This window comes from Megalops cyprinoides, chromosome 20 (genome assembly GCF_013368585.1).
Source record: "Megalops cyprinoides isolate fMegCyp1 chromosome 20, fMegCyp1.pri, whole genome shotgun sequence".
NCBI lineage: Eukaryota > Metazoa > Chordata > Actinopteri > Elopiformes > Megalopidae > Megalops > Megalops cyprinoides.
This window is the reverse complement of record NC_050602.1, coordinates 2,523,387-2,538,171: the sequence shown is the minus strand read 5'-3', so window position 1 is coordinate 2,538,171 and position 14,785 is coordinate 2,523,387. Positions and strand designations below refer to the sequence as shown.

Here is a 14,785-nt window from a genome sequence, read left to right as displayed (position 1 = left end):
AAATAACTTTACTTATACTCACACAAAAGTGTAAACAGAAGTGAACTAACTGCAAGGTTGAACACTACATACATTGCACGCACCGTTACATACATTTTGCATTTGAGTTACTTAACATTTTACCTTAATCATTCACATATAAACATCAACATTAGATGACAAAATTTTGTAGTTGCTTATTGAATGATTTGTATACATTTCAAATTCTGGCAACTGAAAAGTTCTTTAAAGCTTGCATTTAAACATAAAAGGGGTCAGAGTAGAAATAAAATTACTATCTTTTAGAAACTGATTTAAACAAATGCTTCACCATACAAATTTAGCAAAGAGATATGGCAAAACAGACAACTTGTGTGGTATGTCTTTATAAATGTGTGTATTTATACTCTGTGACTGGTGAGTTAAGGCTGAATTGGATTTTCTCAATACAATGTGATCTCTTTGGAAATTTGCAGCAAAATTGGCAGGGATTTGTTAATGCAAGTATGTTTTCCCAAATCTCATTAACTTCATTTCCCTTCTGTGTGGGTTGTTGTCAAATATTTTGTGCAAATTTGCACTGCAAACATACCTGTGTGAGGTACAAGATTATACATAAACTCTGCATTTCACTTAAGATGCACACTATACTTTTAAACAACATTCATACTCTGGCTATTACCTCCTGAAATAAAATCAAGTATTTCTGGATGGTCTGAAGGCTTAATCTGTCCATTTTCATGTAATGCAGGTGTACAGATTTGTCAGTTCTGCATTGATCTGTAAGTATGGTATTCATATAGGTATTCACAAAAATGTAGAGAATCACTTGTGCCGACCATGAAACAAAATAAATGTCAACAAATATTGGTTAAAAATCTCGATATACAGATACGCACTCGGAGTACAGTTTTTTGGCTGGGTGTTCCTGCAGGGCTATGGTAATTCTCTGCGTTTTGTACACCCAGGTCTGTTTCCTCCTGTCAGAAGAGGGAAGGGAGATCAGCTGAACATTCTTGAACCTCGTTTAGGGAACTGGCACTGGTGCAACCAAAGAGCTTCATTGCGTTGAGTGGACAACTTGGGAGAATCTTCATCTTTCTTGAAAAGAGGGCGTCATGTAGAGGTGGTGGTGGGGGGATGAAACGGGTGGGGGCAGGGCTTGGACCTAGCTGCCAAGTGTGACTGCCTGCATGTGCTTGGCAACATCGTACACGTAAGTGATGTCTGGCCTCCGCTCTGGGTCAGGGCTGATGCACATGTCCACCAGCTTCCTCAGCTGGAAGGGAGAGAGAGAGAGGAAATCACATGAGAGAGAGAGAGAGAGGGAGAGAGGGAGAAGGAGTGCGAAACCCATATGAGACAGGAGGAGAGAGAGAGACAAAGAGAGGTAGCGAGAGAGAGAAGAAGCGCAAAACCCCTGTGAAAAAGGAGCGTGACAGAGAAAGAGAGTGAGAGATGGATAGAGAGAGAGAGAGGGAGGGAGAGAGAGGGTAAACCGTGTGAGAGAGGTAGAGAAAGAGAGATGTACACTCCTGGGTTTTGTGCCTTGCAATCATGCTTGTGCCCACGGTTGAAGCAAAAACAAAGTTTGTGACACCGGTGAGAAGCACTGACACACAGCCCTGTGGAGAACAAGAAGTTGGATGACGTCGCTCGGTGACACATCGAGGCATGTACTGGATACTGTGTACGCTGTGAGTAACCTGGCAATTCCTGTCAAGTCCTGGTAAAATCGTGGTGACTGACCCCATGGATTACAGACCCTGCTCCCCACCTCCTTCTCCTCCCTCCCTGTCTCAGCGCACCTTCGCACCCCTCCCTAATTCATACCTAAAAACAGTGGGGGTGGGAGTTAGGGGGATAGGCAGCTGGGTTGGCCCTGCAGGAGGACTGACTTCAAACCTGGTATGGGAGGGTGGTTCATCAGTAATTATCCTTTGTCGGGTCACCATGGCAACTGCCAGCTGCTGCTGCGTGCCATGCCTCCCTGTCAGCCTGGCATGCGAAATGCTAATGCAGCCAGCGTGGAAATGAGATGGGGACGCAGACACACAGGACACTCATGCGCTCCGCGGATGGGCTGGGGGTGCTGCTGCAGGACTGTGGGAAGAGCACCGGACATTCGGACATCTCTCTGCTCTGCGCTGGAGAGAGTGCGCAGTGACCTAATGGTGCAGTGAGACAGTGAGACTTTTGTGGGGCTCCTTGCGTGGTGCAATGCGAAAACACAATCCTGGAGTGATATTTGGCTGGAAGTCCCAAGCACATATTGACCCACCCTTTTCAGATTGTGCCTGCCACTTCCAAAAATCTCCTTTGAATGTTTATTTTCAAACCCTGGATGTTCCTTCCCCACAAAAAGCAGTATCATGTCAAGATCAAATTAAAGGACCAAAGTAACAGAATGATGGTTTCTCAGAGACTATCCCCTTGAGCCAAAAAGATACCATCATGCTTCTGGCCCTAGCAGTGGATGTGGCCGATGCAAACAGGGAGTGGGCGTACCTCTTCGGAGTAGTGGTCAGAGGGGAGGGGAGGGTAGTCGCACTGTTCAATCTTCTTGCACAGGGAGTACAGGTTCATCTTGTCCCCATAGAAGGGGCTCTGGAGGGCCGCCATCTGAGGAGAAAACACACATGCAGACGCACACATGCACATGAACACACACACACACACACACATCCACACACACAAAAGAGAGAAAGACAGAGAGCGGTCAGTGTTGAGGACGGTTAGCACAGGCATGCCCATGATGTAAAAATGGCCTTCAAAGCAGAGCTACTGTATGTCAAAACGTGTTTAAAGCACCCACTGACAAAGTCATGCTGAATAATATTTGCTTAGGCAGGTTAGGTACCGTTCCTAAGGGTACAGCAGCAGTGCCATGTCTGGAAATCAAACTGGAAACCTTCCTGGTTATCAGACCTGCTCCCTATCACCAAGTGTCTGTTACAGTTTGACCCTGTCAATATTGTTCCTAATTCTAAAATTCTCAAAACAAAAGCAAAACCTTGTTTAAAAAATAACACCTTAAGGCTAAGTCTCTTAACACTGCACTCCTTTGACTGAGTTTGGACATCTTTCAATGAATATGGCATCATATGCATCTTCTACCTGATCTGGAACGTAAGCAGCCAGCACAGAAACACAGAAACCTTCTGCCTAGTCTGTCCTCCTACTGTTTTCCATTACACTAAGATGCCTGTGAGGTGTGTATCAGGGAGTGTTGTTTTTTCAACACCAGCAATTAACGAAAACGTAAAACTTGAGATGAGACAAAATGGTTACTCCTCAACATGATTTTTCCCAATTAAATTTTACACAAATACTTATGAGAATTTTAATGTAACAATAATTTTTACATATAAGATAAGTTTTGTGAGACAGATAAGTTATTGGTCCTGTTTGGTTAAATATTTCAGTTTGAAGGTATAACGAAACCAATGGGATTTTGATTTGCACCCCACTGTTTGGGATCTGACTAATCACCACAGGAACGGCACATAGAGAGCTCTATAGCAACATGTATTCAGGGCTTTCACACAAAATGCAGCACTTCAGGGAGAAGGTATGTCAGCAAGTATGTGAGCATCATGAACCAGTTCCACACAATTCAGCACTGTACCAGGCATATACAAAGGCAGACGGCATATGTGGCCTGCATATCAGTCAGGTCTGAAAGAGAGAGAGAGAAGGTTGCACTATTCGCTGTCCCCAGCGCCCTGCTCAGAGTCTATCACCTCTCTGGTACATCAGCATGTGTGAGCTAATACTGCTGATTCTGGTGGGGGCCTTATCTACCTTGGGATAACCTGCAAATGTGTCATCTGTCAGCTGCATGTGCACTCTTGAGCGCTACAGCGTAGCACCGTGCTGCACCAACATCAACACCCCCCCCCCCCCCACACACACCTCATTCTTCTCCTCCTCTCCCTCCCCCGTGCCTCAAATTCACTGCACTTCCTTTTCTCTTTCCTCTAAATGATTTTTCAGCTTTCAGGTGTCGGCTCACCTACCCACCCCAAGACCCCTCCCTCAGCTGAGGCTGCAAGGAGAACAACTTGCTTTAAAAACAAAATCACCTTGGCTCACAAAACATTGCCGATCACATTCTCACAGAAGCATGTATTAAAAAGCACATATTCCCTGAGTGTTCCCACCTGGATTGCTGCTCAGAGTTCACAGTGTAAGGCCAGTTTGTTTGGCTCTGCAGCAGGAGATGTTTAGTGCTGAAACACAGACTGAATACACAATGTGCCTTTATTGTTTCTGAGAAGTCTTATTTGAAAGCAATCAAACTGTGTATGAGATTCCAGAATCAATTGCCATGCCAAAGGAAAGAAAAAATGGATCTTGATCTGAGCTTGCTCAACAAATGCAAAAAAATCTGTATCTTTTCCCTTCTTTTCTTTTGACAAAATCCCAGACATTTTCCATATTCCGCAATATATTACTTGGCTGCCACTGTGTGACAGTAATTGTGCATGAGAATGAATTAAAGTCACTTCTCTTGGTGCTGTTGAAGATGGTTACTCATCAGACAGAAAAGAAAAACATTCAAGACAGTAATGATCAGGAGTTTTCAACAGAAAAACTCATCTTGCTCAGCATAAAATCCAGCCAAATTAAACATGCCCGGGCACTTACAATTAATAATTACAGTACGTATTTAACTATGCATAAAGAGCTTTGAAATGTAAATATATGTAGGGTGTTTGTGTGTGTGTGTGTGTGCGCGTGTGTGCATGCCCACTCAAGAACAGGGGTGGGGTTTTTAGCCATTTATCTGAGGAGAGAAATCATTGTGTGTATCCAACAGTTAAAACAAGGAGTAACATATTTTCCTGTGTCTCATCTTTTGACAGATAAAGAATGTCAACTGTCCCATTTTTAGTTTGGTGGGGATTTTTTTTGTCCTATTCATCTGGTTCGTTAGCGCTTAGTTCTCCTGGCCCTGACAGCTGCTCTCCCCCTGCTCCCTGCAGCCGAATTTTTCAAGCTAATTTGATTCTCCGCACCAGGATGGGAGGGGTGGCGAGATGACTGACTCGCACCCTGACCTCCTCTGGAGGGGCTGGGGTGGGGGCCGGGCTCCTGCTCGTTAGTATTCCTGGGCAGTCCGCGCACTTCGCGCTTGCTGTCAGTCCGCGGGGGGTCGGTGGCAGCAGCACCCGACTGCCACACCAAAACCACAGAGTCAGGGTGCCAAACCCCCTCTGCCCACACGTAGGAGGAGTGGGGGTGTGGGGGTTCTTCCCTTCATGTTTGATCTGTCCCCTTCTCCATTCACATGACAATTAAAAGGTTTCCTTGTCTGCGATCCACTTCAATCTAGCAAAATGAGGGCCCTGAAACACAGACAGTGTTGAAAAAGTTGGGGTTATTGCTTTATCTGGCACCTCTCCTGCGTCCTGCTTTAATGACACTTTAATCAAGGACGAGATCCCAGACACTCAGAATGGTCCCTGCAATTACTAATGCGCTGGCTGTGCTTTAAGGAGCCTCCATTTGAGGACGCGCTATGTGGGAGGAGTGCAGGCACATGGAAAATAACAAGCAAAGGACCTGAATTTATTGTGTGCTTCACACTTGCGTGCTCCTGGGAGGAAATGGCAACAGAAATGCAGCTAGAACTGTGAAAAGAGAGATCGAGATTTGGGGGTGGTGATGTTTGGGAATGGTGAGTAGCTTTGCAAATTCCATAAACAATGGAACTTTGTGCTGACACACTGCAGCTTGTTTGGCTTGGTGCATAGCTGCTTTAGTGCTAGAATGGTACTGCTTAGATACTGTTTATTGTTTGTTAACATAAATTCTTTCTGAAATGGTACACTGCAAGGCTGTCAATTTTAAAGAAACAAAAATAAACTGCCAAACTGACAGAGAGATGAAAGCCTAGTTACATGAAACTTGAAAAGTAAAATACTACATATGGAAACACCACAGTCTAGTATTTAACATTTTCAAAATGAAACCACAGCTGCTGCTGGAAGTGGTCCTGATTGTAATGATTATAAATTGTAATCCTTGCTTTAGGGATTCAATTTATACATCCACACATTAGCTATGACACGTGTTACAATAACAGTCAACTGAGAAAGATCTCATGATATGAGCAACTGTGATTCTGTACACTGTAATGGACCCAATTAGGCATAGAGCTGTGGTGAAATGTGCAAAATGACATTAATAGTTACAACTGATTCTAAGTGAACATAGGCGCACCATCATCATCAACCTACATGAACTTACATGAAAATGAAGGACTGAAGCAAACAAACTACCTTTGTTCATGTGAGGTAAACAAACACACAATTATCACACACAATTAAATTAGCAGTGTTTTTCATTACACTCAATTAAATTGCTTGTGTAACCTGTAGCAACACTGGAATTTGCAAATCAGCTAAGAGGTATCGTATCAATTCTATTTGTTACTGCGATCACATCGGTGAATCATTCCTCGCAAGCTTCCTCAAACCTTTTAACTGGTTGTGGTCAAATAATGCGCAATCTTGACAGCCGTCATTACAAAGTTTTGTGTGTGTGTGTGTCACTATGGTCTTCTGAACACAATATCCAGCCATTCCTGGGCTGCGACACACTGTAGCAGTGAGAGCACACAGCCATAAGGTACTGAGCACTGAACAGGGCATTGATATTAAACAGCAGCAAATGCCTTCCTTGGCTTGCGCTGTAGGTTTTAAGCTGCATTCCAGTCTCATACTTGGATGAGCAGATTGACGGAGCCCTCAGGAGTGGAAACGCATGTCAGAGAAGGCTGCACTTAACTGTTCCATCTTAAATGGGAGGCTCTGTGGGCAAAACCAAACCCAAGTGTGGAGTTGGACATATACCGAGCACTCGTGAATCTGCTGGCTGAGGGGCTTGGTGTGGCCAACCCGATGGGAACTGGGCTGGTAGGGGGGGGAGGAAGGGTTAACCTGGGTTTTTTAATAAAAAAAAAAAAAAGAAAAAAAAAAAAACAAACTTTCCCCCTCCAGAGATTAACAAATTCGAGCTCTAATCAAAAGCCTCATAGTGACAAGCTCTGCAATTCTTTGATACACTCAAATGTGACCAACGTCTACGTTTCACACTGCAAGCCACACAGCCCTTGACAGAGGAGTGGGTGCTCACTGGAGTACAGGAGCTACTCCCCTGATGTCATCTGAGCAACCTGTAGGTGCCTGACATCAGTGAGACAGGCAACCTCTGCCAACACACCCACCTCTATCCCTGCTGCAACAAAGCCAATTTGTTCCCCTGCTATGGGCTCCCTGGTTATTGTTGGCTGATGAGACAAATGGTATTGGACCTGAGCCATAGAGTTCAATTTGTGCTCATGGCTATCACCGTAACAAAAGGCACATTAATACAGTCTGAAAATAGTTCATGAATACATCTTTTGTGATTGATCAAATAGGAAATATTTCTTTTAAAAAAAACCATTTAAATGCAGTTTATAAAAATTTAAATTTTTGTGTATATGACTTGAAATAAAATGTCTATACCGTGTTGAGCTATAAAGTAGTAATATTAAAATGTACCAATTCAAAACAAATCCAAAGGTAATACCATATTTTCAAAACCATTTCTGTATAATTCTGTACAATTCTGTCATAGTACTGATTTGGCTGTTTCTTTTACCAATCTATTACTTCCTAAATTTATATCACATTTTATTATATTTTCAAATGAGATATAGGATGAGACAATACTGTTTATATCAATATAGTTTGATGTTGCATTACAAAACCCATTTCTTCCGTAAAGCCGTGCCAGTGTTTGCATCGCTCCTCTCTCACACTCTCCGCGCAACCCCGCCTCCGCTCTCGCTCTGCCTCTGCATGCAAACCCGGTGTTCTGTCGATTTTTCTTACCTTATTGGAATGCCCTACCTTAGCGTAGACTGATAGCCATATTTATCGATCTTTGCTACCCTATCGGGAAGTACTACAGCAAGTAGGTTGTGCTACCTTAGAAGACAAAAAGGTCGGTAATTCTCTTTTTAACTAATCAGAAAATGGTTCTAAGCTAATTACAGTATTGTTTTCATTAATTCATCCGACAGCAATTTCGAAAGTGCTGTCAGGTAAATTTTAATAACAGGCATAGCCTACTTACAATTTATGTGATGGATAAATTGGATGTATTTCAACAATCTAGTTTACATGCTGACATGTAAATTTGTAGTCTAGTTTGTCCATCAACACACTCTAATCAATACCACTGTAAAACTTTTAAGTAGCATATTTTGATATTCTAAACCTTATCATAAAAGACTACCAGGATATAACTATAGAATAGTCCGATAGTCTGAAATAGCTTATCAGAAAATGCTACCAACATAAACCTACAGGTAGCTTATATCGATAGTCTGAAATAGCTTATCAGAAAGTGCTACCAACATAAACCTATTTTATTTAATATAGGCTATTTACTTTATGTATTTTTTCATTTACATGTTGATATATTGTGCAGCTGTATATTTTCAAACAGGGTAGGCCTGCTGTTATTTTTGTTCTCTTTAAATTTTTATTGTTATTTGCACAGTTGTGTGTTTTGTTAAGCAGGGGAGGAAAACCTGTAATTGTACTCTATTAATAACTAGAAGATATTAATATAGATGTGTTTGTACAGATATGAAAACAGGGCAACTGTTTGACATATCTGGCCCTTGAAAAAATATTGGGTACAACTGCCCCAATTAGGTATTATTAGTTGTTGAATTTCTAGTTGTAGGCCTGACTGAGTAGCTGATTACTCTAAATCAATTAGGGTAAATACTTGTTTGTATTTGTTTAATGGAATCAACCAGAAATGATTTATTGAAATATCTCACATATTTATATTTCTGTTACAGCCATATTTACAACAACCTAATATCTATAACAGAGAACTGACAGATAATGCTTAGTATTTTACTAAGTTTAGTAAAATAGTGATCAGTACTCGTTTAACAACATAATCAAACCTAATTAACTACTTCAGCTGGAATGAAAACCAGCATACACAGGGGGCCACCAGGACCACAACTGGGGAAACACTGTCCTAGGCTGTCGGTCTTCATTTAGTTTATAATTCTAGTTATTAAGTTTCACTTAAGTGTCAATACAATGGTAATACTCTGGCTAGCCAATTATAAATAATTGGTTGCCACTTCTCTCTAACATTATTTCACCCATCTGATGTCAACTACTTATTATTCTTTATACCCTGCTTGAGGTATTGAGGGGTCAGTTAATTGGCTATAATTATTACAGCTAGCTAGTAGCTAGCTAGAATAAACAGAATACTGCTAAGCTCTTTAGCCACTTGTGTTCATAAAGCTTGTTTGCTACTGTCAACTGAGTTTACTGCCGTGTAGCATAGTGGTTAAGGAGCAGGACTCGTAACTGAAAGGTTGCCGGTTCGATCCCTGCTGGGACACTGCTGCTGTACCCTTGGGCAAGGTACTTAACCCACAGTTGCCTCAGTAAATATCCAGCTGTATAAATGGATAACATTGTAAAGAGCTGTAACCTATGTAAGTTGCTTTGGATAAAAGCGTCTGCTAAATGAATAAATGTAAATCTTGCAAGCAGCTAATTGTTGATATTGTTGATACATAACCAGATCAAAGACACATTTTCTGTCCTGTCAGCTGTTCTATCCATCTATCTAGGTAGCCAACAACGTACAACTGTTTTTCTAAAATGTGTTTGTTAGCAAATCTTCAACATCGGCTAGCTACACTATATGGACAAAAGTATTTGGCCACACCTGTTTTTCAGGGTTTGGGCTAGGCCCCTTATCTCCAGTGATGGGCAATCTTAATGCTTCGGCATACCAAGACATTTTGGACAATGCTATGCTTCCAACTTCGTGGCAACAGTTTGGGGAAGGCCCTTTTCTATTCCAACATGACTGTGCCCCAGTGCACAAAGCAAGGACTATAAAGACATGGTTTGATGAGTTTGGTGTGGAAGAACTTGACTGGCCCGCACAGAGCCCTGACCTCAACCCCATCGAGTACCTTTGGGATGAACTGGAACGGAGATTGCGAGCCAGGCCTTCTCGTCCAACATCAGTGCCTGATCTCATAAATGCTCTACAGAATGAATGGGCACAAATTCCCACAGAAACACTCCAAAATCTTGTGGAAACCCTTCCAAGAAGAGTGGAAGCTGTTATAGCTGCAAAGGGGGACCAACTCCATATTAAAGTATATGTATTTGAATACAATGTCATTACAGTCCCTGTTGGTGTAATGGTCAGGCATCTGAATACTTTTGTCCATATAGTGTAGCTACATTGCCCAATGGATAAACTTTCATTCTGAGACCACTGACCTGGCTAGCCAGGGCTTTCTACATCTTTGCCCTCTGGTTGCAACTAATAATTGCTCGATATGTGTCAGCACTTTGGCCTGAGCTGCTCGGTTTCTCCCTGTCTGTCTGTGTGGGTGTGTCTTGTTTTGGTTTTTTCGTGCAGGTGGTTTTGTTTTTGTTTACAGGTCCATGTGTTTCCTTGTCCCGCCTACCTCCCCGCCTCCAGTGACTCTGCCACACCCGTCACCTGAAGCTTGTTTCTGCACACCTGTGTCTCATCCCCTCATCATCTGCCTACCTGCAAATACCCTGCTGTTTTCTTTGTTCAGTGCCAGATTGTCTCAGTGCCTTACCTGTTTCATTCCCGCCTTTATTAGAAAGCCTGTTCTGTACCTGTTTGTTGCCAACTCTCCCTGTCTTGGATTACCCTTTTGCCTACTGGCCTGGATTTTTGCTGACCTGTTTGCCTGACTACTTTTTTCCCATAGCGACCCTGATTCCTGCCTGCCGTTTGCCTGTCCTGACTGCCTGTCTGTCTTCCTGGTAACAAACTCTGTAATCAAGATTCGGACTTTTGCCTGCCGTTTTGGATACTGTTTGTTGTTTACTACTGAATTTTTGGGCACTGACGCAGAATGTTCTCATACTTTGATTTAGCTTGTGACTGTTTGGACCTGTCAATAATAAAGAGACGTTTTGTACTGCCTGTATTGTCTGTGCCTGGGCCCTTTCCTCACAAACCCGGAGAGATATAAAACTAATCTTGAAACAAAAATGATATTGGTTATTTAATAGCTAGCTATCTGCAATCAGAAATGATAAAATTTGTGGCTCGAGCAGCCTATGCAGGGAAACTGTTTGCCAGCAACTCCTATTGTTGCATCAGGGTTGATTCTTGACAAATTCATTTGTTCCCAGTAGGGCACTGTCCACAAGTTAAGCTTTCAGATGATCATTGTGCTTATGTACATGATCTCAGTTGAAAAGCACGCAACTCAAATTCAGACTGTCAGTCAGAAATGTTATTTGTTTTGTTACTGCTGCTGTTACAAAGAAGCAAAATGACCCAGTGAAAGCTGAACTATCAGACAGCTCCCTACAGGGGAGACATGATCTGCCAAGGAGTACAGTGCAATTCCTGGTTATACATTAGGCCTTACTGCCACCACAAAGGGATGTATAAATGCTGCCTAGTTAGAAAATGTGCACATGTGAATAAATTACGTAAAACAGGCAAAATATACAAGCAATACAACCTAACACATGGAATTACAAACTGTATTTTTCTGGCTTTGGCTTTAAGAAGGATGCCTTACTAGTACAGCATAATGGCTACTGCTGGGTCACGTTCATGTCTGAATACAGCCACATAGATGACAAATGACATGGCCCTGCTGGTGTAGGGGGAAAACCAGCCAATGAAAATGCAAATGTTGAAAAGAACCAACCAGTGCAGTGGCTGAAAATAGCGTGAGGCCTCTGTTATTTTCTTTTAGTTTCCTTTTAGGTGTCATTTAACGTATAGATTTTCATGACATTTTTGACCAAGAAAAACTGCACCTACACAAACCACCCAAGCTTGAATAGTTTTTCTGAATTGTTCTTGGCATTTATATGTGACTAGTGAGTGGTTTCCAGAAGAGAATGAATTTAACTGCATTTTGCATTTCTCTATTTGCTCTTATGAAAACCTGTGTCCAGTACAGTAAGCTCAGCTTGCATCACCAAGAGAGGATAAGGTGTGAATACTAGGTTTACAGGAGGTGCTTTGGGATGCTCATCTATGAATACAAGTACTTGACTCATATCCTAAAAATATCAAACATAGATTTTTGAAAGGGCTTCACCTCAATGCCCTGTTTCGTCTTCTTCACCAGCAGGTTACAAACTTGCATTATTAGAGAAAATTAAACCAACAGAGAGCATGGATGACCATAAATGCCATGACAGGCTGCACAAAGCAGTCTTCTACTCAGTGGTGTGGAACCCAACACAGGATTGAGTGCAGTTACAGACAACAATGGCTGCGAAAATGTCATAAGAGCAAATCCAGAAGGTCTAAGTGGAAAGAAGCCAGTGGGCCCGTGATGCGCTCTCAGGTAAAAACAAGGAGCTCTACTGTGGCACAGCGTCGCCGAACCCCACCCTAAGCCGTCTCCATGACAAGGAGGCTCCCTGGTGGGAACACATCACGTGGCCCGCGCCTGAACAATAGGCCCCTCTGCTCTGTTTTGGTTTCCCAATCCCCTGCTCATCACGTCCGCCATTATCTGAGGGGGGCGGAAGAGGATGCAGCAAGACAGGGGCTTGGAAACCAGCAATGTGCAGCCATGGAAACCTCACTTTAAAGTACAACATACGTTCACTCCAGAGGCCTTCCTTTGCTTGCCCCTCATTGACCCTGCACGCCTACCTGGCTTCCAGCCCTCAGTTCAACTATGGCTATGTGTTAAGAGGAAATAAAGCCGTCCGAAGCCAACATGGCTCCCGGTATTGACGGATCCTGACAGATCCTCCCATTGTTTTTGTGTGTTTTTTTCCCTCTTTGGTGGTCGATAATGCAAATTGGGCGGGGGCGGCGGGTGATTCCGCACGTGCCGGCCCGCCGCGGGCGCTCTCCCCGCACTATCGACCGCACGGATGCCGCCGGGAGCACGCAGGCACGCGCCGACCGAGCTGTTGCCGCGTGCCAGACGGCCACCGGGGGGGTCAGCTCAAACGATCGGCTTTAACCGAGGGGGGCCTCCATCAAACGGAATAAAAGATGCCGGAACGCGGGGCTGAAATCATCGATACCTGCGCTCGCCCTCCGACCCCCTCCAAACACCCCCCGGACAGATCCAATGAAACATTTATCCGCTCCTGGACACAGAAAGAGTTAACTCCCCATGCATGCACACGTTCCAAAGTGAAATCGATCCAGAGACTTGTGCTATCAACATGTTCCAGGTTAAAAACAAGAAAAAAATCCCTTACTTTCCTTTCAGCACATGGCCAAGCCATTCTAAATCTACTTGGTCATATAAAAATATCAAAAATCTATAAAAATCTAAACATATGACTATAATCCTTGCCATATTCAGAAGAAAATGAAATATATTGTAATATATTGAGAAATATGTTGTTCAGCCCAAAAATGTTTTGCAAATACATTTAAAATATATTTATGCAAAGCAAGAAATATAATGTAAAATACCAAAACAGCAATTATTGAAATAATACTTTTCACTAATGTATTGATTAAGCTAAAAATATATTCTATAAAGTATATTCTTGGAATTTTTTCATTTGGGATCACTTTTACAAATAGAGCAGCATTTCTTAATCAACAAGTCTGCACTGTACTCTTGAATCAGTACCTGTGATGAAAATGCGAATGACTTAAGGCCGTAGTTTCAGGGCTGAAATGATCTGCTGAAATGCTGGCCTCTGGTCTGAAGTATATGCCTGATGATTGACAGATGTCATTGGCCTTGTCAGATGAACTGTGCTGAAAGCAAGGCTGCTCAAGTCTTTTTTGGGTCATGTAACCTGCTGTACAGACAGAACCTCCAGCAGAATGGGGGTGGTGATCAGACCCTGCCTGTCTTCTGCTCAGGGTCGCGGTTGACAGTACAGTCCAAAACATGTTCTGTCCTTGCTGCCCCAGTACCACTCACAAACTCTCACCAGACCTATACAGACTAGTGATCAGGCACTGTGCCGGAACAGTGCATTGTGGGAGATTAATCGGCACTGAGGTCAGCCATGTGCTTGAATTGTGGTTTGTGTGCGGGGGTCAGAAAAAAAAAAAAAAACAGATGAGGATTTGAGAAAAACGCACCAGGCTTGCCGTGCCTGCTTCTCTATGTTCCTTGGCATTGACAGGCGAGCATCAACAGTGCTGCCTGTCTGGTGTGCATTGTGCTCTCGGTCTGCTTCCTGCCATCTCCCAGCATGCTCTCTACATTCAGTGCCTGGTCAGAGGGAGATTTTTACAATAGCGCGATTAAAGCCCAGTCTCTTCAAAAAGCGTGTGCATCTTGCGGGCGCGTTTCATCAAACAGTAAAATGTGAGTTTGAGGGTTCGTTCATCGATCCCTGCTTTTTTGTGTGGCAGTTCGATCTGATGCGAGTGCAGTGCCCTCTCGCTGGCTGAGCCGCAGCTCGGAAAGCCTTCCCGCTAAATACGCGAGGGAAAGAGCTCCTCGCCGAAAGCATCGATCGGGAATCGGCATTTTCTCCAAGCAAGCTGACCTTTCCTGGTCCTGACTTGATTTGGGTTTCAGCCCGACTCTGAAAAAAAGCGCTCTGCCTGTCTGTGCCCACTGGTTTCACTTTACTCCCCTCCTTAGGGGGCATGCATATTTTTCACAGGAAATCATGGAGGTTAGTCTGTCTTTCCTCAGAAAAAAAAATTCTATTTATTATCCGAAACGTATGTAAATGTCATCAAAATTTGCCAGCAAGCTCCAAACACGCTGCAGGTTTCCTTCAGGTTTCTGAAGGCT

At 43.1% G+C, this 14,785-nt stretch overlaps 1 protein-coding gene across 1 annotated transcript in view; it reads right to left on the bottom strand.

The window, feature by feature from the left end:
* Window positions 1-259: 259 nt before the first annotated feature.
* Window positions 260-14,785, bottom strand: part of LOC118795525 (serine/threonine-protein kinase Nek7-like) — a 64,614-nt gene continuing 50,088 nt past the window's right edge. Inside the window, exons 9-10 of the mRNA XM_036554074.1 lie at window positions 2,488-2,601; window positions 260-1,258 (exon numbers count right to left, since the gene is read on the bottom strand). Of these exons, the coding sequence (XP_036409967.1) occupies window positions 1,148-1,258; window positions 2,488-2,601 (225 nt within the window). The 3' untranslated portion in view covers window positions 260-1,147. The remainder of the gene's footprint in view (window positions 1,259-2,487; window positions 2,602-14,785) is intronic.